This window comes from Pteropus medius, unplaced genomic scaffold (genome assembly GCF_902729225.1).
Source record: "Pteropus medius unplaced genomic scaffold, Ma_sr-lr_union100, whole genome shotgun sequence".
Lineage (NCBI taxonomy): Eukaryota > Metazoa > Chordata > Mammalia > Chiroptera > Pteropodidae > Pteropus > Pteropus medius.
Window position 1 is genome coordinate 575,022 of NW_024351073.1, and position 22,455 is coordinate 597,476.

The following is a 22,455-nucleotide window of genomic DNA, read 5'->3' on the forward strand; positions in this document are numbered from 1 at the left end:
CATATTAAAAAACCTAGGAGTTAACCCTGATTCTTCCTTTTCCTTCTTCCTCTCTATTCATTCAACCAGCAAGTAGCAAGTATGCTCTCCAACCAAAATACATTTAAATTTTTCCTCTTCTATACATCACTGTTCCTCCTACTCTAAGCCACCATTGTTTCTTAACTGAACCACTATAGGTATTAACTGGTCTCCTTGCTTCGATCTCTGCCCTATTTCAATTCAATTTCTATATAGCAGCCAGATAAGTCTTTCAAATGACAAGCCAGACTCTATTACTCTTCTGTTTAAAACTCTTCCACTACATTGTCTGGCATTCTACTATTCTGCCTGGAATGCCATTCTCCTGATTTTGGAGTGGCTTCCTTCTTCTCGTCCTTGATGTCTTAGTTTAAATGTCAGTTCCTATAGGAACAAGCTATGGCTAACCCATTCCAGTCTCCTTTCCCCTTGCTTTCTCATACAGGTGTGGGAAAGATAAAGACTTCATTTCCCAGCCTCCTTTGAGGTAGGGGAGGCCAAGATACTCAGTTCTGGCCAATGAAACATAAGCTTAAACCAGCTTGAGATTCCTCCTGGAATACAAACAGAAAGCTAGTTGTGCAGAAAGGAGGAGACTTTGTTCTTTGATGGCATCATTGAGATATCATATCAGCTATGGACTGAAAGCCAAACTTCTTATTTCACGAGAAAAATAACTTCTTTATTGTTTAAGCCACTATTTATTAAGTTTTCTGGTGATCACAGATAAACATGATCTTAAGTGAATCAACATCCACACTGGTTTCTTTTATTATGTCACCCTCTTTATTTACTTAATAACTCATTTCCTTTACATTTTATCTGCATCAAAATTACTTTGTTTACTAATTTTACTGGTTTACTAAGTACTTATCCTAGTCAACAAATAATTATTGAATAAATGTTAAATAAAAGAATCTCAATAATCGTTACTTAGTTGATACAATTTCTTTTTATTCTTTGCAATAAAGGAAGAAAATTTAGCTTACCAACCTCCAAATAATTTTAGTTATATTACATTTGGTTCCTTGTGGTAAACTTTTGAACTTAAATAGTGTTTAAGTGATATTTTTTTGACACTATCTATTGATGCTCTATTATCTGAAATGAGAAAATCAATAATTCTGCATACTTCTCCCACTCTCCAAATTCTGCAACTTTTACATTGACAGTATTTATAATATTCATAATCTTGGCACCGCCTAAAATTAAGTTGTCCATACTTTGTATATAAGTTAATTCTAAAAATCAGCAATTGCTTTGAAAATTATTATTTTTATAGCTATTATTCATTCTAGAACAGAGTTGCATATATCAACGTGTAGAAAAGAAATTTTGTCCTGTTACTAGTCCTGTGTCAGTTAATTATTTTTTAATTATAAGTATAGTATATGTTTTTTGAAAAATGCAAAGAATTAGGAGACTACAGAAAATGGTGAAATGTGCATATTTTTAACAGGGTTTTATTTAATTATTTAAAACGGGATTTCATTATACATATTGTTCTATGATCTTTTTTCCTTGCAATATATATGTGTATATATATATGTGTGTGTGTATATGTATTTTATTTTCTTTAATTGATGATTAGCATTCCACATATGTTTGAAAACATTTCTTTAACCCTATTGAAAGACCATTGAGATTGTTTCCTCTCATTTGCTGTAACATTAGTAAAATGAACACCCAATATGTTATATTTGTAAAGGCACATGAGTGTTTCTGTAGGATAAAATTTCTAGTCAAAAGATAGGTGCATTATACATTTTAAAAAATATAGCAGAAATTCTCTCAGCCAAACTTTTGAATCAGTGTTGTCCAATAAAATATAATGTAATCCAAATATATAATTTAAAATTTTCTAGTAGCCACATTTAAAAAGAAACAGGTGAAATTATCAGCATATTTTATTTAACCAATCTTACCCAAAATATTATCATTTCAGCATGTAACCAATATAAAAAAATTACTGAGATATTTTACATTCTTTTTAACTTACTGCATCTTCAAAATCCAGTATCTATTTTGTACTTACAGTACAGTTTAGTTAAGATGCTAAATTTTTGTCAAAAATACTTAATCTATATTTAAATTTTATAAATTTACAACTGTAAAAGTAGTCTCACAAATCCAAGTTACTCCAAATATACTTAAAAGTTTTTCAATGATTGAACTATTATTCTTTAAATTTAACTTTAATTTATATTAAATTAAGTAAGAAATTCATTTTCTCTGTTACGTTAACCTCATTTTCAGTGCTCAATAGACATGCATGTCTAATGGCTATGGTATTGGACAGCGCAGATAAAAAACTGACAAGATTAACCAAAGCTTCCTGTCCCCTCTGTTTGCCATGCTGACTGACAAGGTGCATATTTGCAGATAGAAAGCTACCCTTTGGTAGCACTAGCAGCATTTTTCCCACACATCGAGTCTTATATTTACAAAGATGAAGTGTATTGTTACAAAATCTGTTTGATCTTTGTTTTTGTTATTGTAATCTTTCAATTTGATCAACATTACAAAATACTGATGAAAAATGAGTATAGAAATATTCATTGCTCTGGAAAAACTTAATTTAAAAAATCACTAAAAAAAACCTTATTGATTTAGAGCTGGGCAAAATGACCATAGATGTTTAGGAAAACACTGTAAAAATATAGAATTCTGTACTCCTTTTGCTTGCGAAATTTCTTTGAATTTCTGCTATACTTTAGAAACAGACAATGTTTTTAGCATCAATTAAGATAATTATATAATTTTTCTTCTTTTAACTGTTGGCCTAGTTAATTGTATTAAGAGCTTGACTAATATTTTATTTTATTCCCTCATGTTATTCCTTTAATATATTGCTGAGTTTAATTTGCTAATGTTTTATCAGTATTTTTGCACTTCTTTGTATTTTTATTTTCCTATGCCACCAGTGCCTAGTTTTTAGCAATTGATGCCTGCCCTGCCAAAGCTATTTTCAGTCCCTAGTGGACATAAAGAAATTAGAACACACTGGTTCTTCACCTGGTGAATGGGAAGATCCTAAATTGCTGTCTTCATGTCTCCCCATATGAACTAGAGATAAAAGACACATTCTTTTTTTTTTAATTGACTGAAACATAGAGAAAATGACTAGTATTATTTGAATCACCATCCAAATATTGCTACCTAATCAATTTCCTGCTTTGATTTCATATCACTCTCTATAGAAATTAGAATGTTTTTGGCTGCAAGTTACAGATTATCTCACTTACCCTACTGAAATATAGGGACCTTTATTTTTTAACAAAAAAGGTTGATAAATAAAGGAAAAGTTTACACCATTGATAGAAAGAATTAATAAATGAGTGTCATTATTTAATAACCAGAGCCAACCATGCATATCCTCAATTGTTATCTTTTTCAAATATAACAGATATTACAACAAAATATTAAAATAATCTGACTTTACAATCAGATCATTAAATTTTGTACCATAAAATATTTTTAAAAGAATTTCAAAAAAAAGTTGCATGTTCAATTTTTATTTCTTAAAATATTATGTATTAATAAAGCTTTAACATATTAGTGAGAAAATAAGGTTTCTGTATCACTAATAAAACAAAATAAAAATATTGTTTATTTAAAATTATAAAAAAGGAAGTCCCTATATAGGTGATCTCAAGATTGGTTTGTGGTTTGATTATGCCAAGAAGGGTCCAGGCCTTTGTAGTTTTCTACTCTGCTGCCCTCAATGCTTTAGCTATGTCTCTTCTCATAGTTGCAGGATAGCTGCTGAAGTTTCAAGCATCCTGCAATCCTATAACAGCATTCCAGGGAGAAAAGATACAGATGGGGGGAAAGAGAGCTTTTCTCCTGGATATCTCTCCTTTTATCAGAGAGGATTATCTTGCACAGAATCCCCGGAAAATTTCTCTTTGTATCTCATTACTCAGAACTGGGTTATATGCCACCTCTGGCTGCAAGAGAGGTTAAGAAAGTGAGTGACTCCTTTTCAGCCTCTGGAGCTGGAGGTGGAAAGGGGGATCAAGACTGGTTAATAGATTAGAAACTAACATTTCTCTGGCTTACTGCTTTATTTTTGTTTTAATTAATTAATATGTTTGCTTTTTCCATCTTTCCTTTGTGGTTACCCAAGTTAATATCAGTTCTCTTTTCACAGGACTTAATTTTCTATCCAAACACACTTTTAATGTTTTTTTTCCTGATTCACTGAGTGCATCCTAGCCATTCTCTTTCAATTTGCTTGGCTTTCTTCTCTGTTATCACTTTGAGTGCAAGTCTCAGTCTCTGTTTTTAATGTAAACACTAGGTGGTCACCACATTCCAAATGGTTTATCACACTTGAGATGTTTTCAGTCGCTTACTTCAAAACAGAATTTCATGAGATCAGACTGTCCATTTTCCTGTTATTTCCAAAAACACACTTTAGTCTTCATGTTTCCATGGCATACTTTTCCCCTTGGCAATATCAGATTAATCAAATTCCCTCTGACCATTCTCCTGCAAGAGTAAAGAGAGTCCAGCACTGAACCTTCTTTCCAGCCCCTAAATGTAGAATTGACCTTTGGAGAGTATCATATTAGTACATTTATGCTTAGATAAAAGAGATTCTGATGGAAACCAAGCTTGAATTTAGACAAAAATGGGTGTATGTGACCAACTGGGAGCATCATCAGCCTGAAGGAATGGTTTGAGTATGAAGAAGGCAAAGGCTACTCCATTATAAAATCATTCTCAAAATGAACAGTTGTAATATCATCTTTATGTGTCAAGGACCAACTCTTCTCTGAATTAACTTCCGTGTAGAATAGAATTTTCTTTTTAAAGAAAAAGTAATAAAAATATGTCATTTTGAAGTACATACAATCTCAGCAGTATTCTCAATAAATGTTTAGAACTCAGGACAATAAAACTTTCACAGAGAGGAGTACTTATCACTAAATTTGTGACACTGTTTAGTGTAGCTGTGCTTGTCAGTAATAAAAATAAGACCACATTTAGTTGGTTTTACTTCTATTTCTAAATTCTCTACAGATAATACTGCCCCATTTATTGCCTGTACCTGAAGCAGATCATCCCTACTGCCACATCTTTGGTACGCCACTGGGGAAAACTAAGACTTTTTATCTGTTCACATTGTGCCAAGAATTGTTTCAGTGCTTTATATATATCAGAGGTGGATATTTTTATATTCACATTTCACAAATATACTTGTTTTTACAGTACGAATTGCTGAAAATGATTCTCAACTGTTATATCCACAGACAGAAAAAGGGAACATCAACATATGTAGGGTAAGAAGCTGGAGGATGGTATATGTTTAATTCTCTCCAGAATTTTAAAAAAATCACAATGAAGAAATCAAAAGTTGAAGGCCCAAGTATGAAGTCAGGGTACAGAAGCAGAATGAGGGTCATGTGAATGTCTGGTTATCCTATAATATGGTTAGGGTATAGCAGTAAAAAAATAAAATGGCCGTACCCTACTTTCATGGAGCATATGGTCTCACATTCTTGCCCTCTTTCTGCAACTGAGTTGAAAGTTATTTTCTAGTATTGAATTCATGGAGAATTTCCCTGCTGATGTTCAATACTGGTTAGAAGGCACGTCAGCTTTTTTCATCTCTGGGAAAAGGCTGGCGAAGAGCAAGGTGCCAAAGCTAAACTTTACCTACTACAAGTTTTGCCCAGGATACAGCCCTGTTTGCTCCCAACTCAACACAAGCTCATAAAACCTATTTCTGTCCTGCAGCACTTGAGCATATGCGGCTTATTGGGAACTTGTCTGGTCTAGTTGGACAAACAAAGGTGAGAATGGAGAGGAAAGGACAGATTCAAGAATCATTATGAAGGAAAAATTGAGTGTTTGGAGACTGACTGGATGTGGATGCCAAAGGAAAAAAAGGGTTTCAAAGCAGGATCCAGATTTTTTAGCCTGTGTGGTTTAGAAATGGTTATCACTTGATAGAAATATCAGCCAACAAGAAAGTTTAAGGAGAAATAATTTAGATAAACTGATAAGAACACCTTCGTGAAAATATGAACAGAAATATGTTCAACTTCACCAAATTAGGGTACAAAGTGGCATTCGCCCTTCTTTCAATATTTGAATCAAATGACTACAGAGTCTTCTCTCCCCTTACAACCTTGAACCCCATAATAAACCTCTTGGTCTCAAGTGTGATTCTAGATACGTATAGAGAGAAAGTGGAAAATTCAGCCAATTCTCTATAGGGTTTCTATTCTTTGTTTTTACCTAAAATTACAAAGTGTTGCTTTATAACAGGTACCACTGTGAGTCTTTCACGTGTATTAGTGTTTAATCTTCACAACAAACCTAGGAGAATGAGCTATCATCAGACCCATTTTGCTTATAAAGACACTAAAAGCTCAGAGCCAGGAGTTACATACAACTCATCTAGATTTGGAGACCTTGTTGCTCCTTGTCCCTTGCACCCTGATGCCTCTGTCCTCATGGAGAGCTCTGGCTCCTGGTGATGCTGCTGAGAACAAGCAGCACAGCAACCCGAGACAATCCTTGTTCCTTGCTGGAAGTTCAATGATGGCCTAAGGCTTGCCTTACCCTCAACACTGCATTTGTGTGTTGTAGAAATCCAATATAGCCCTGGCTTGCTGTCCAAACTCATAATGACCAGGCATTCATTGCCACCAAAATGTGGGCACCAAAAACCTATGTGAATCCCAGCTCACTGAAAACAGTGTCTAATAATAGATTCCCCTTTCCATTCTTACTGGAAAAACACAGTTTTCTCAGAGTTTGTCTCTGTGTTAAGACTCGGCATCCAATGTTACAGCCCTTTAGTAACATAAATCTTTCAGTAAACATGCACACACACACACAGAGAGAGAGAGAGAGAGAAAGAGAGAGAGAGAGAGAGAGAGAGAGAGAGAGAGAGAGAGCATTTTACTCAAGAGGCATCTATATATCTTAGGTTTTCAGCCTTCCCTTAGAATAACATGGGCCTTGGCATTGTGCCCAGACCACCTGTTAAAGACATCATCATGAATTCTCCTGGGGATCCTGATGTCTAATTCTTGACAGTTGCTCTTAGTTAGGGCTCCTAAACCCATCAGAGGTTCCAATGATGTTGAACTCCAAGGAAAAGCCAATCCATAGTCTCCATATCTTTCCTCCTGAGGCCTACTTGAATCCCATGTACATTTAGCCACCTTCCCGAATATCTTCTCAACTCATCTTGAGCTTAGCATTTTAAGTAATTTGAGGAAAGGTGATATTTGTTCCCCAGAACAAAATGTGCCTAATTGTTTCATATCTACATACATAAAAGACCCCATTCAAGTGATTCTTCCCAAAACAAAGAATGTCCACCCATAGATGAAAGAAGCCATTGTCAAATTTGACATGGTCATATGTTTGATTAACAAATAAATCTTAAAATCTTCCCTTACTACACACACCCAACCCAGGAATGGAACTTAAGAGGTGAGAGTATGCCAGCATAGTTTGTTAGGAAATCCTTCTTTAGAGCTAACCTAAATCAATGAATAATATAGTTTCTTATAATGAATATTAGCTAGAACCACCTAATAATAGTTCAATAAATATTTATTAAATACCTGTATGAGCCAAGCACATGTGCCAGATGATGAGATTTTAAAGATGAAGACATTATTCCAGCCTTCAAGAATCATTCTGTCACACTCATTAGAATGGCTATTATTTTAAAAAGAAGGAGAAGAAAAAGGAGAAGTAGTAGTAGGAAAAGAAGAAAAAAGAGAAAACAAATGTTGACAAGAATGTGGAAAAATCAGAACCCTTGTGCATTGCTTGTGGATATGTATGATAGTGCAGCCACTATAGAAAATATCAGTTCTTCCAAAAATTAAGAATGACTTACCATATGATCCAGCAATTCTACTTCTGGGTATATGTCCAAACTAATTGAAACAGGGACTTGAATGAATATTTATAAGCCCATGTTCATAGCAACACAACAGCCAAAAAGTAGAAGAAACACAAGTATCCATTGACAAGTGGATTAAAAAAATGTAGGGTGTATACACACATATATACGTATATATGTGTATATATATATATACATATATATATATATATGTGTGTATATATGTATGTATATATACATATGTGTGTATAATATGTATGTATATATACATACATATACATATATATAATGAATATATAATGAAATATATATAATGAATATATAATGAAATATATATAATGAATATATAATGAAATATATATAATGAATATATAATGAAATATATATATAATGAATATATAATGAAATATATATATATATAATGAAATATTATTCAGCCTTAAAAAGGAAAGAAATTCTGATATGTGACAACATGGATGAACCTTAGAGATATTATGTTAAGTGAAATAAGCTAGTCACAAAAAGACAAATATTATATGATCCCACTTATATAAAGTACTTAAAAGTAGTCAAATTCATAGAGATAGAAAGTAGACTGGTAGCTTCCAGAGGCATGGAGGAAGGAGGAATGGGGAGTTATTATTTAATGGGTAGGGAGTTTTAGTTTCAGAAGATAAAAGAGTCTAAAAGAGGGATGGTGGTGGTGGTAGCCCAATAAGATGAATATACTTAATGCCACTGAACTGCACACTTAAAATGATTAAAATAGTGAATTTTCTGATATGTGTATTTTACCACAATTAAAAAATTTTAAATTAAAAAGGAAACATTTAGTCTGGTATGGGAGCAATTGTATAACAGTCCGGTGCGTCCTGAGACGTCGATACACAGCATTAGCGCTGCATCCTGCCTTCATGGAATCCACATACCGAACACTTTCCACAAGTAGTCCTTGTACTTAAAGTCATAAAATAAGGGAAGGGTGTCGCCATTTTGAAATGTTAACAATTGAACTCCATTCAGCCAGCTATGATTTAGTTACTTGTATCCCTAGCCTGGGCAGTTCAAACTTGGAGAACAAAGATAACAAATTCTTGGCTTTCGATTTCCAAAGCCACAGTACAAAAGAGTGGCAGAAAATATTTAGGAGATTCTAGTCCCATCCCTAATGCACACACTCAGATTCTCAAACTAGATAACGATTCCACAGGGTGGAAGACAGAGAGAAAGGAAGCGACTGAAGGACTTGAAGTCTAGACACTGAACAATTGGCTTAGATAATCCTTTGCAAAGCACACATTGTCACACGGACTAGGGAAAAACAAGACGTGGCTGGGAGCAAAGTCAGTGGTCACACCAGGTGTTAGTGCTCAGAGACAATCTAGTCTGCATGTACTAAGAGCTACATAAACCTGCCTTGAAGCACTGCTTTAGATGTCCTTCTCATTGATGGTAGACAGCAGGTGACCCGCTACTGGGAGTCCAGCAGGAATGATGCCTGCATGCTTTCAAAACTTGCTCCATCCTACCCACCTTATATAGAATAATCTTCGTTTCAATGGCTTAGGACACTTGTATCTCTCCAGAAGAAAGGACAGAGCTCTAGGGAACTGGTAGTGATACAGGAAGGAAAGAAAGCTCCTGCCTGACCTAGGACATGATAGATGGAACCAGATCAAGATCTCACATCAACCTGGGACAGTGCTGGAACAAAGGTTAGCTTAGTTCTAAAGCCATTTTAACACAATTAGAAATCTGAAGTACTGAAAGCAAAATGTCTTTATCACACATTACAAATTCGAGGAGAAATTCTGTAGAGAATTTTTTAGAAAAAATAAATATAGCAATACTAATGTTTAAATATCAAATCCATGCTAAAGCTCTTTCGAACAGGATGAGTAAAAGAGACCCCCCACAACAAAGCAATATCACCAGGACCATACCTGTGGTTCCTATAAGACTTATACTTAGCTAGACATGTTTATAGACACAAAGCACAAAGTCCCAGGCCACAGAGAAATAGGGGTCACAATAAGAACCATGGAGGGGTTGGAAGATATCAAAATAAATTACTGGGACACAAAGGTCTGAAAAGGGATCCAGCCCTAACCATATTGTATATGGTTATAACCATATAACCATTTTTAATCAGTATGTTCAAATTTATCTTAGTAGCTCTAGATAAAGACTAACCTCTTCTGGGATCAGGAGGGAAAACAGAAAGAAATGTGTATTTCCTAAAAACTCCAAACAGAGATCATTCACATATCCTTGATAGGTCTATATCAATACTTTGCTCTTCATTAAAAGAGGTCAGCTAAACATAAGATAATGAAACTCCCACAACCTATTGACTTTGTTTCATTATTAACTGAAATTATCCCGCCAATATGAGACCAACTTTTTTCTTATTATTTACACATTACCCAATAGACTCCAGCTTCTTGGAATTCTAAATCTCTTAGCAATAATTTAACAGAAACATCACAATGTCTCATTGTTCTCCATGTGATTTTTCCCCAAGTCCATTATTCATTCTTTTCCTTTCCTTCTGGCTGTTCTTTCTCTTCACAATGGCTACTCCAAGTTATTAAATTTCTCATGGTACATAGGCAAATGGCTAGAAATGGGAAACAGTCTTGTATGGTTCTTATTTTATGTGTGAATACTAACCAAAGAGCAGCCCCCATTTCCACCCCTTTCTAGAATATTTGAGATTATTCTACTGTGTGTTGATTATACTCAACCAGTGAAATGGCCTTGCTGTTTATGTGTAAAGAGATATAAAGTTTTGTAATAATGTTTAAGTAAGAATATTAAATATACATAAGACTATTTATGCTTAGTCAGTTAGACCACTTAAGAATCATGTTTGTTAGCTCTGGGTGAAATAAAAGTTGCATTAAAACTATTTGCATTGCCCACCTATGAAAGCTAAATAGATAAAGATATAGACTGGGGACTCACTAACTATAGGAGTGTTTGCAATACGAAAGTTTTCTCTCAGGTGTAACAGATATCCATGGATTCTGTTTATATTTAGTTAGTCAATCGTTATTGAATATTACATCTGTGGAACAGAAAGTATAATACAGAGTTAGAGTTCAAGTATGAAGGTGGTCCACTGGCAGAATTCCCTCTTCCTCTGGAGAGGTCAGTCTTTTTTCTGTTCAGGCTTTCAACTGATTGGATGAAGCCCACTCACGTTGTGGAGGACAACCTGTTTTATTCAAAGTCCAGTGATGTAAATATTAATCTCATTTAAAAAATACCTTCACAGAAACAACTTGAATAATGTTTGACCAAATATCTGGGTACCATGGCCTTGTTAAGTTACACATAAAATCAACCAACACACCAAACTTCACGGAAGGTTATAAGACAGGTTGTCAAATTATAACTCATAAGCCAAATTCAGCCTGCCATTTTTATATGACTTATATGTTAAAAATGGTTTTTAAATTTTTAAATAAATGAATGGAAAAAAAATCAAAAGAACATGAAAATTATATGAAATTCAAATGTCAGAGTCCATAAATAAATATTAAAACACAGCCAGGTTCACTTATTTATATATTGTCTATGGCTGCTTTCATGCTACAGTGTCAGAGTTGTGTAGGTGCAATGGAGACCATATGGCCACAAAGCCTAAAATATTTGTTATCTAGCTCTTTATGAAGCAAGTCTGCCAACTTTTATTCTAAAAAACATTTATATAGGAAAAAAATTCATATTTATATCCTTGAAAGTCAAATACAACATTTTAAACAAAAGGATATGCATAAAAAACCTCAAGTTACATTTAAATACAATAACTAGGGCATCAGAATCACATTTTATATATGGTGCTTGAGAGACACCACAGTGTCACATTTGATATGACAAGATGATAAAGATGATAAGAAGCTGTTCATTTTAAACTAGCCTTAAGTCTTTTAAAGCACTACATTAGCTTGATAAAGATGCTGTGATAATGTACTAAAAACTGGGCTATGGAAGCTAGAAGTCCAAAATCAAGATATAGCAGGGGTTTTTCCTTCTAAACGTTGTGAGGAAAGGATCTGCCCCAGTCCTCTCTCCTTGGCTTGTAAATGGCCATTTTCCCTCTGTGTCTCTTCATATTATCTTGCCTTTATGTGTATCTCTTTACGCATGCAAATTTCCCCTTTTTATAAGGGCACCAGTCATATTGGATTAGGACTTATCCTAATGACCTTACTTTAACTTGATTATCTCAATAAAGACCCTATCCCCAAATAAAGTCACATTCTGAGATACTGAGGGTTTATATTTTAACATATAAATTGGAAAGGAAAGAATTCAACCCCTAATAAGCAACATAGAAGTAAAAGTTATCAACATGAACCATGGGAGTGTGAGCAATGCTCCATTTTGTTAACGTTTTAACTTAAAGCTTTGACCAATTTCGATGAAGATTTACCAAAGCATTCCTTTCTGTATCTTCAGCAAAACTAAAGCGAGAGAAAATCAATTTCTATGAGACTGATGGTATCTGAAATGTCGCCATCAGTACTCAACTTGTCAGCTCTGTCACTTTCCGCGACCAGTGCGGAACAATGGCTATTACACCCCTTCTTTCTTTCCTTCTCAATTTTCTTCATATTTTATATTTATACATCATTAGTGAATATCAATTCACATGGAAGGTTGACTTTTTGTGTAATTTTTGTCTGTACTTTCATAAGAAATTTATGTATTGCTGTGTGTTGTTTGCCACTCCATACTGTAAAGGTGCTTAGATCATACTATGTTAAACTTGTTATTTCATAAAAAGTAATGCAATTATTTGATTTAAGTGTTTTACACCCTGATATAGTTTCTTGCTTAAAAATAGGCATTTATATTATATCAATATTTTATAAAATTGATTGGGGAGTCTTGGCATGATATAAAACCATTATAATTTTTCTCTTTTAATAGAATGGGAAATAAACTCCTGATTAACATTTTAATGCAGAACTTCTGACTTTTAGAAATTGTTTACTAACATTAAGTGCAATGCCAGTATTTCTCAGTGGAGAGATGACAGAAAGGTAGCAATGACACTGTAATTTCACAAACTTCATTTCATGAAAACTCAGGGCAGTGTTTTGGGCTAAGGTGAAAGATGTTGAAATGCAGAAATACAAAATGCCAAACATTTGGAATGCTAGTTACATGATAGCACTTGCTTTGCACAGGGAGGTAGAGAAGCAGGGCTTCCCCAGGAAATGTCAGATCACAGGGCGTCTTGGGTTCCAGGATACGGGGTTGAGAATTTACTGATAGGCAATGAGGCAATGAAAAGTCACACACACACACACGCACACACACACGCACACACACTAATTAATATTTTTAAAATGAGGAATCCAAAAGATTGCTTGGGTGGGATAAGAGTAAGGCTAAAACTTGATACAACTTGGCCAACGTGGCTTCTTTGGATTAGAAATGGATTAAAAGGCTGATTAAAATTCTCACGTGCCCCCTACTGGTGACGCAGAGCTGACTGTGCAGAGAGAATATTTGATCAATTTCTCTGAAGCTGGAATAACCATGAAGGACACACTATTCCTTAATAACAAAAATATCATAAAGCAAAGTTTTCCAACAGTTGAGAGCATTATTCTCTGAAAAGTAGCCAATATTCAAAAAAAGTTCAGATGGTGGGCTGAGAACAAGAGGAGAGATTTTTTTCTCCAGTGGTTAAAAGACAGCTCAGCGATTCAATAACTGTGGAGAAAGAAAAAGTATAAATCATATTTTAAACACCTTGAAAAATCTGAAAATGGTATGGAAATGTACTTATAGCCACTCCAATAGGCTTTCAAGCATTATATGAGAGTGTAGCTCAAAATATCTCCTAAGAGCTATTTATCTAGCAGCATCAGAAAGTATACTTATGTATCAAATAAAGCTTACATTGTGAACCTTGAACAAGGGGGAGCAAGGTTAGACTGTTCCAATTCCTTGGAAAAAGTTTCACTCTCATATCAAATCAGAGGATGAGTCCTCTCCAGCTTCCCTCATGTCCATTCCTCTGCTGTGTCTTTTTTGCTCTACATTGCCTTCCTCTTCCTTTATACTTGATCTCTTTTCTCTAGAAGTGATAGGGACATAAATGATTAAACATTTGGGGCAGAAGAGGTGAGAAAGAAGCATTTCATTCTTCCCTTTGTATCATTTTCATCAACTGTTTTTGGCAATTTGCTAACCAGTTTTGAAAATAACCAGCTATATGCTCGCTTAGATAAACCAGTTAATGCCTCTGTGTCTTAGTTTCTACATCTTTAAGACAATGAGAATGGAATACATGGTCTTTAACATCCCTTCTGACTGTAAATTCAAAAGCACTACTTACATTCTAGAGCTCAAAGAGAGCAGACCCCACTCTACTCTGCCCATTCAAATCCCAGAAACCTTCTGTGGTTTTTTCAGGAGGCAGGAATTGAATTGGAATCAAGACTTTAGACTGCTTATGGTTATTTCTACTCTATTCTAATGTCTTCTTATTTGAAGCAGAAAAGGTAGCCTATGTTTCAGAGAGACAGATGGAGATTTGAATCTATACAAGTGACTGATTTTCCAAATAATTTTTTCCAGTCCTAATGATTTAAAATATATATGTATGATTTTTATGGTCCTATATATTCAAGCATTTCTGCTATTTTTGTTGGTTATTCAATCCAGCATTACACATATGATTTTAGAATTTTCAGCTCTTTAACAGACTTGGAATTTTCTTTACCTCTCAAAGATCCCTGTCTTTGTACTTCTACTCTATTAAACTTTAAAAAAAAAAAATTTTGTTCTCATATACATTATTGTTTTTTTTCAATGAAAAACAACAAATTTACTAGTTAAGAAATTTAAATTTGCAAAAGATATTAAAATAAAATTCTTAAGTTTAAAAAAAGTCTTCAGCAAGCATGACTGCTCCAAATTTATAAGAATGTTTTGTATAGTATGGGTATGGTCTGTTAGGAACACTAGAGAAAAGGAATGGGTGATATAACAACTTGGAACTGACGATGTCATAAACATGTGTTTATAGAAATACAGAAAGTCAAATCACAAGCAACTGTGGTACAAAGCTGGATCCATGGCACTATGTTCTGCTACTGTTTTTGCTGACCCAGTATCCAATCCCTCTTCTGAAAACAGTACCACATTTTCATTACAAGAACTTTCTCTCCTTCACCCTCAGTTCATGTAGTTTGAAAAGTCTGTGGAAAGCCAACACGCCAGGTCTAGCCAATTAAAACACTGTCTCCTTCAGGCCACAGAGGTTGGTACCAGGATGGGCATGTAATGAAAGATGAAGTGAAGCATTAAGTATCTATTCTTGTCTCAACTCTACAACTAGTCTAATTATATTATTGTTTAAGTTCCTTAAAGTTGTGTAGTCATTTTTTCCTCCCTTTTTTCTCCAAATCTACCTCATAAAATTGTTCTGAGGATAAAATTACTTAATATATAACTTACAAAAATGTTTCCAAGCAAAATGCATTACAAATGCATATGCAATTATAATATGTATAATTGGACCACAAAACACGTCTTGTATATATTATGTTATTATAAAAATAAGATATAAATATGCTTTGGAAAGCAAAATGTAATGTAAAAACAGAAGGTGATGGTAATAATATCACATCAGTTTGCTGCTAAGCATCAGAGCATAGGTTCACTGTACTGGAGATACACTTGTTTAGTTTTTCAAGGATTTATTGAATATCACTATGTTCCAGACACATTCATTGTAGCACACATGAAGGCTACACTGGAGATTTCATATATATTCGTATTGTTTATATGTGTGCATGTATATATAGTGTATCTATTTATTAATATTTATATAAATTATGTGTCGAGAAGGAAAAATTATTTAATACATACACACATTCTCACATCACAGGTACACAACAGGAAAATATATAAAGGACTATAGCTGCTTTTGCCTTCGTGGGAAATTAATTATATCAGAGAAAGAAATCCTTGAATAAAAATCTGAGTTAAGTAATCATAAAAGGAAATTTTGTCCTTTCAAGGTTTCTATCCATGTTTCCTCTTGCTAAACTATAGAGTCCTCAAGGGAGAGCTCTTTGTTTATCATAATGATTTAATAAATTTGGAGGTATGACAAGTAGGGCTACAGTTTAGGTTATGATCATCATAGTAAGAGCTGCTCTTAAATAGTACCCATTATGTGGCAGGCACTGCTCTAAGCCCTGTACTATATTAATTCATTTTATATGTACTATAACCCTATGGGAGAGTTACTCCTATTATCCTCACTACGTAGAGTAGCCAGAGCATCATCATTATACAGTTTGAAAGTGACAAAGCTGAAGTTCAAACCTAGGCTCCAGTACTCTTGCTCTTAATCAGTATATTGCATTGCCTCCTTAGTAGCTAAAGGAAGCTGAACTCTTCTGCTTTACCAAGTCAGAGGGTCTAAATTTTTTGAGAGACAGCAGAAACAAAGGGTAAAAACAGAAAACCATGAGTATGAGTATGACCAAATAGTTGAGTTCCACATGAAAAGATGTCCAGTTAAAATTGTTTAGTGGCTGGTATAACTAACTGATGGGCTTCCTTTTTTTAAAAAAAAAAGAAAAAGAAAAGAAAAGAAAGAAAATAAAAAAGAAACAGCTTTGTTGAGATTTAATTCACATAGCATTTAGTTCATCCATTTAAAGTGTGCAATTCCACAGTTTTTAATACATTCACTGAGTTGTGCAATAATCGCTCCAACCAATTTTAGGACAGTTTCATGCCCCCAAAAGAAATCCTGTTCCAAGGTAGAGTGATGTAATTGCAAACCAAATATCCAGTCTCCATCATGCTTAGGTAATAGAAAATTACAGTTAAATCAACTTCCACAAGTAGAACAGTAACATCTTATATTTGTAATTTGTATCATTTTAAGATATGCGTTCACATGTATGACTTCATTAGGTACTTCCAATGCAACTCTGTACTGTAATCAGAGGAATACTGTTTATATTTTATAAATGAGAAAACTAAAATTTAGAAATATTAAATGATGACATCAGTTCTTTGCAGAGGGGAACCGAAATCCAGGTTTCTTAATTCTAAATCCCACGAGTAGTTTATTTTTAATTAAATTTATTGGGGTGACAATGGTTAATAACATTACATAATTTTCAGGTGTACAACATTATAATTTGACATCTGTGTACTCTATTGCATGTTTACTTACCCAAAGTGTAGCTTCCTTCTGTTACCATATATTTGACTCCCTTTACTCACTTCCTACTCCCCCTACCCCCTTTCCTCTCTGGTAACTACCATTCCGTTGTCTGTATCTATGAGTTTGTTTTTATTTGTTTTGTTAGTTCATTTGTTACTTTTTGTTTTATATTCCACATATGAGTGAAATCATATGGTTTTTGTCTTTTTCTGTCTGACTTATTTCACTTAGCAGAATACTTTCTTCAATCATTTTTATTGTACAATATTTTATAAAGGGTAGATAAGCAAAATATATCCATCTCTGAAATCCAATGACTTCAAAAACTCTCCTATAGCTCAAGAAGTAGTCAAAATTACATGTTTTTATCCAAATACCTACATTAGTTCATTTTCTATCACCACTAACCATCAAGATGTCACTATACAAATGAAAAACTTTTTCAACCCTTTTGCCACTTATTAATTGTCATTTAAAAAGTCTGGTGTTTGTGGTTGTTACCTAGATAATAAACTGCAATATTAAACTCTATTCATAAGTCATTCTTAAGTAAATCAAACAACAAAAGAATGAAACTAGATAAACACTGAGAGTTTTCTTCATTTAAAATTTAACTCATATTTAATAAGAACATGCAAAAAAATTAAATTCAACATTTATTACATTCTTATTATATACCAAGCTTTGTACCAGTTTCTGGTGATACAGAAACAAATAATATCAGTTTTGAGCCATTGGCACAAATTACTTTTCAACAGTTTGCTCTTTCATCTAAGGTTTTTGTTAGGTTCATTACTATCATGTTTTGATATGTAAGCTAGCAAACTAAAAATATAAAATAAATAATAGGATACAATCAAACGGTCTTTCTTCTGATAGAAGCCAAGAAGAAAGGGTGTTTGCTTTAATTAAAAAAGAAATTAAAAATAATTTTAAATGATAACAACCAGTGATAAAGGCTTGGGAAGACCTAGCTCTTCTAGAGAGAAATTGGCAATCAATGTAAAAAAAATGTATGTCTTTAAAATATCAACATGATCACAGGAATTATAGTATCCCATTTTTCAAGAACACAGCTTCATGAAACAATCATGACATACACAAAGCTATAACCAAAGGATGATTTAAACATGATTTATAATTTATAATAACAAAAAATAGGAAGAATATAATAGACCAAAAAAAAAAAAGATGGCTGGTTAAAATAGTTATAATACAACCATATAAAGAAGTATGATGTAAGCTTCATGATGATTAGAAGTTTTGTCTATTTTGTTCACTGCCTTATCCCTATCATCTCACACACAGGATGTTCAATAAATATTTTTTGAATGAATTCATTAAGAAAGGTATTAATGTGGCCATTAAAAATAATGCTATTAAATAATACTTAAATCCATTAAAAAGTTCTCAAAATGTTAAAAATCAGGTTACAAAATAATGTTTATAGCATAATCACAATTTTCTTCTCTCAGTTTTATAGTGTTCTCTATTTAAAAGGACATGATTCACAGTTAAAGAATACATTTTCCTTTTAAAAATCAAAACAATAAATATTTAGTAGCTGATTTAATAAATATTTGGTAGAATAATCTAACTGGAAGTCTTCAAATCTGGTAATAGAAAGAGTAGAGCACTCTAATTCCTGAAAAGACCTCATCTGGAGCAATTTTCCATTCTAGAAACCACTTCTTAGATGAAGACTCAACAGTCCCAGTCAACTAAAAACAATTAAAAAGGAAAAAAGAAACAATTCCAAATACTTTTGGTTCAAATATGAAAGTATTGCCCCAGTGAATCACCCTTCCATTGTAATGAATTTCTTCATTTAAACTTTTCAATTGTCTCTCTTACCAAGAAAAGACTTTTCCCACAGGCAAAGGCTGGCTGCAAACAGCCCCACCAATGCTTCCCTTTCATAGTAATAGAGCGGAGAAATGTTTGCTCCGGGATCACGGGATGGAGTAAAAGACCCCACTCTGCCTCTTCTGCTCTCCTCAAGTTTCCTTTTGGACAATGGATGGTAAGGGTAAAAGATAGTATCCCATTCATCAAGAGTCCTAATAAAATCACAGCAGAATCTTGGCTTTGGCCACAATGTATGTTCTTATATACTCTATAAATTATAAGATCAAGTCACCTGCTGAGAGTGAGAAGGCAAGGCTAGAGTTGAGGTTAAGAATTTCAGGAGACAGCAAAAAGGTTTAGAATAATTAGAAATATACAAGAGTCCGAAGGGGATGATCACAGGAATTATCAACTAGCAATGAAGACCTATTTGAGTTTGAACAGCAGAATCTGAAGAGCCCATTCAGCATGGTTTAGTAATTTTTCAACCAATGTTCAGGAGCCCATAAAGGCAAGCAAATAATGCATTTTGGGTAAGTTAATCATGCCTAAGCTTTTGCAAGGAGATCCCAGAAGATTGTCAAGCAGGGAAAGACTAGGAAGTTCTGGGTGGTGTGGGGTGGATATCATCAAACTAATCCTAAACTAGGAGTAGATACAAACTTTAAAAGAAGGACATTCAGGAGAACATAAAGCGGCAGTAACCAAACTGCCACTTCTGTTGGAATAAGGCAGTTGATGGACAGTAAGTAGGTTGTGGTCAGAGTTACGCAGCTAATAATTTAAAGTACTAGAGAAGAGTTTTAATGATGCTAAGCTCCAGGGTGTCATGATGGGAGGCTTATGTAAAGTCAAAGAGCAGTGGTTTAGTAGGGCCTGAGGAACTGTAAGAGTCAAGGGACATTAATATGAATGTTGACTCACCCAGGATGGTGATGAGGCAAAGAGTACATTCTGAGCAACCTATTTAACTCATCTAGAATTTGGGTTTTCTCCTGGAGATGTGGGAGGACAGAGTTCATGATGATGAAGATGAGAAAAGGCTATATAAATGTAGACTTCAAAAGGGAAGGATATTCAGTAGGGACAGAAAATATATGTTCTTTGGTAGTGAGGAACAAGGACACACTAATCCCTACTCCTTCCATAAAAGGTTAAAGAAATTGCCTGGCCTGATATTAAAATTAATGGATTCAAAAGCCAAGAAAATAAAGAGTAGCCATCACACATTTTCTTTACTTTTCCTCTCTGCTTCTTTTTCCATGGTCCAAAAAAATCTTTTTATTAAAATGATGTTATTTCTCAACTTAGAATAATCATAAAAAAAGAGAAAACTATCTACAATGCTTGTTCAAAATAATAATTAACTAAAATTGCAATCATAAGAGTTTTAAGGAATTGGTACTATTCCTAGAGAACTAATAAGATATTGAATTGAGGAGTTCCCTGGTTAGCTCCTACTTTTCAGATCTCAGCTTAAAGATCATTTTTTCAGAGAAGCTTTTTCTGAACTTCCCACCACCACCAAGACTTCTTCATGGTAGTCATCATTTTTGTTCTTTTGCATGTTTGAACTTTGATGAATACCCTCCCACACTATTCTTTAAGTTCCATTAAGCAGTGATTTTTGAATTATTTATTTTATATATTCCCAATGTCTGTCAGATTGCCCAGCACACTGAAATTTTTTTTGGTATGAATTAATGAATGGTATGTGTCTAGATTCTCTTAGGACCCTAAAACAAGCATCACAGTTCCAAGATTTTAACATTCATATTTGGTACAGGGGACATACAAAATCTAAAAGATGCAATCATAGGAGTGGGTAGATGAAAGGAGGACCATTAAAATCAGCCACTTAACTGTATAGTATTTAAAACTATTTAGTAATATCTTAAAATTATAAATGCATTTTTATGATGGTGGTATTACTGCACCAAGTAAAGGAAGGAATCAAGATGCTAACCCAGATCTAAATCCCACTTTAGACAGTAAACTATTATAGCCTACTGGGTCCCTCTAGAGCCAGTGTACACTTGCCAGGCAGACACATTCTGTCCCTACCATATTTCCCCTCTCCTAGTCTTTTAGAAATTGATGTTAAAGCTTAGAGTGCCAAGACCTAGGAGTCAAGTAACTAATAGATATGTTCCTGGGTATGAGCATTTTAATAGTAATGTTCAGTCTGAAGTGAAGGTGAAATGTTATAGCTAGGATGAATGAAGAGTAGGTGATGACACAGGAGGCAGTGGGGAGATATTTTGGAGAGATGCTTCTTGGACTAGTAAATCATCATGGAGTAGGCATCTCTGACTCAAGCAATTAAACAAATACAAAAAGAAATAACAGTACACATAGAGCACCTGATTCGTGCTATTGTTTTAACTGGGTGTCAACTCTGATCTTCAAATTGTTTAATTGAGTCAGGTTGTAATAAGACCCCAAGGTAAATATATATTAATGTATGCAAAGGGAGTTTTAAAGAAAATTATCTAAATTATAGTAATCACTTAGCAACCTAATGTCTTCCCATTCATCTCAATATAACTTGCTAAAGTCTTAAGGGAATTTTGACAGCTAAGTTCTGAGCCAAGTTCTGAATTGAGTGATTTTGGCTTTAAAATGCCACTCTAAATTTAATTACATCAAACATATCTCATGTGTTTATTTACACAGAAATCAGTCAGCCTCCTGAATTATTTCTTGACTGTTGACATTTGAATCTACTTTTTCATAAGCATTTCTTATTAAGGAGAGTCAATGATAACAACTAATTAAGTTACAAGGAGCGCTGCTAATGTAAATGGAAAATCCTTTAACATGAATGAAATTCATCAGGTTCACTGGTATTGGCATTGTAAGTGGCTTCATTCTTTTCTTTCTTAAATCATTTAACTTAATTCCACTGTGCTCAGAGAATACCCTCTGAAAGATTTCAATCCTTTGAAACTTGTTCAGCTCACTTTATGACACATCGTATGGTCCACTGTGTTAAATATTCATGAGCATTAGAAGAACGATAAATTCTGTCATTGGTGGTTCAGTGTTCTACGTAATTCGGTTAAGTCAAGTGTTAATTTTGGTCATTTCTTCTACATATTTTTTTGTCTGTTGGATGAATATATTTTAAAACTAGAGCCAATTGATTTCTAAGAAATTGGTAGTGGGGTAAGATAGAGTATTTAAGGTTGTCTCCAAGATTTTTGGCCTAAGCAATGGGAAGGATAAGTGCTAATTAAATGTGATGAAGAAGAAAGAAAGGAAAATATGTTACCTCACTTGACTCATATCCTCCTGCACTTGTGTTATCACTGTCTCTTCCTTTATCCCCCCTCCCACCTCCTCATACTCTGAAGGACTTGATGCCTAATGAACATGCAGAAATAGTATTTAGTTGTATTGTATGATTAGGTAACACACTTCTCCTCTCACTGTGTTTTCTCATGATGTGGTATATGAAAAGAAGCCAGTCTCCTATCAAACCAGAAGA

At 34.0% G+C, this 22,455-nt stretch overlaps 1 protein-coding gene across 14 annotated transcripts in view; it reads right to left on the reverse strand.

The window, feature by feature from the left end:
* FBXO4 (F-box protein 4) overlaps positions 1-22,455 on the reverse strand; it is a 394,712-nt gene that overhangs the window by 329,185 nt on the left and 43,072 nt on the right. Inside the window, exon 7 of one of the 14 annotated variants that reach the window (XM_039842572.1) lies at positions 12,970-14,000. The exons of the other annotated variants lie outside the window; for them this stretch is intronic. Coding sequence (XP_039698506.1) covers positions 13,899-14,000 — 102 coding nt within the window. The 3' untranslated portion in view covers positions 12,970-13,898. Of the gene's footprint in view, positions 1-12,969; positions 14,001-22,455 lie in introns of those variants that run through there. 14 annotated transcript variants of the gene reach the window in all.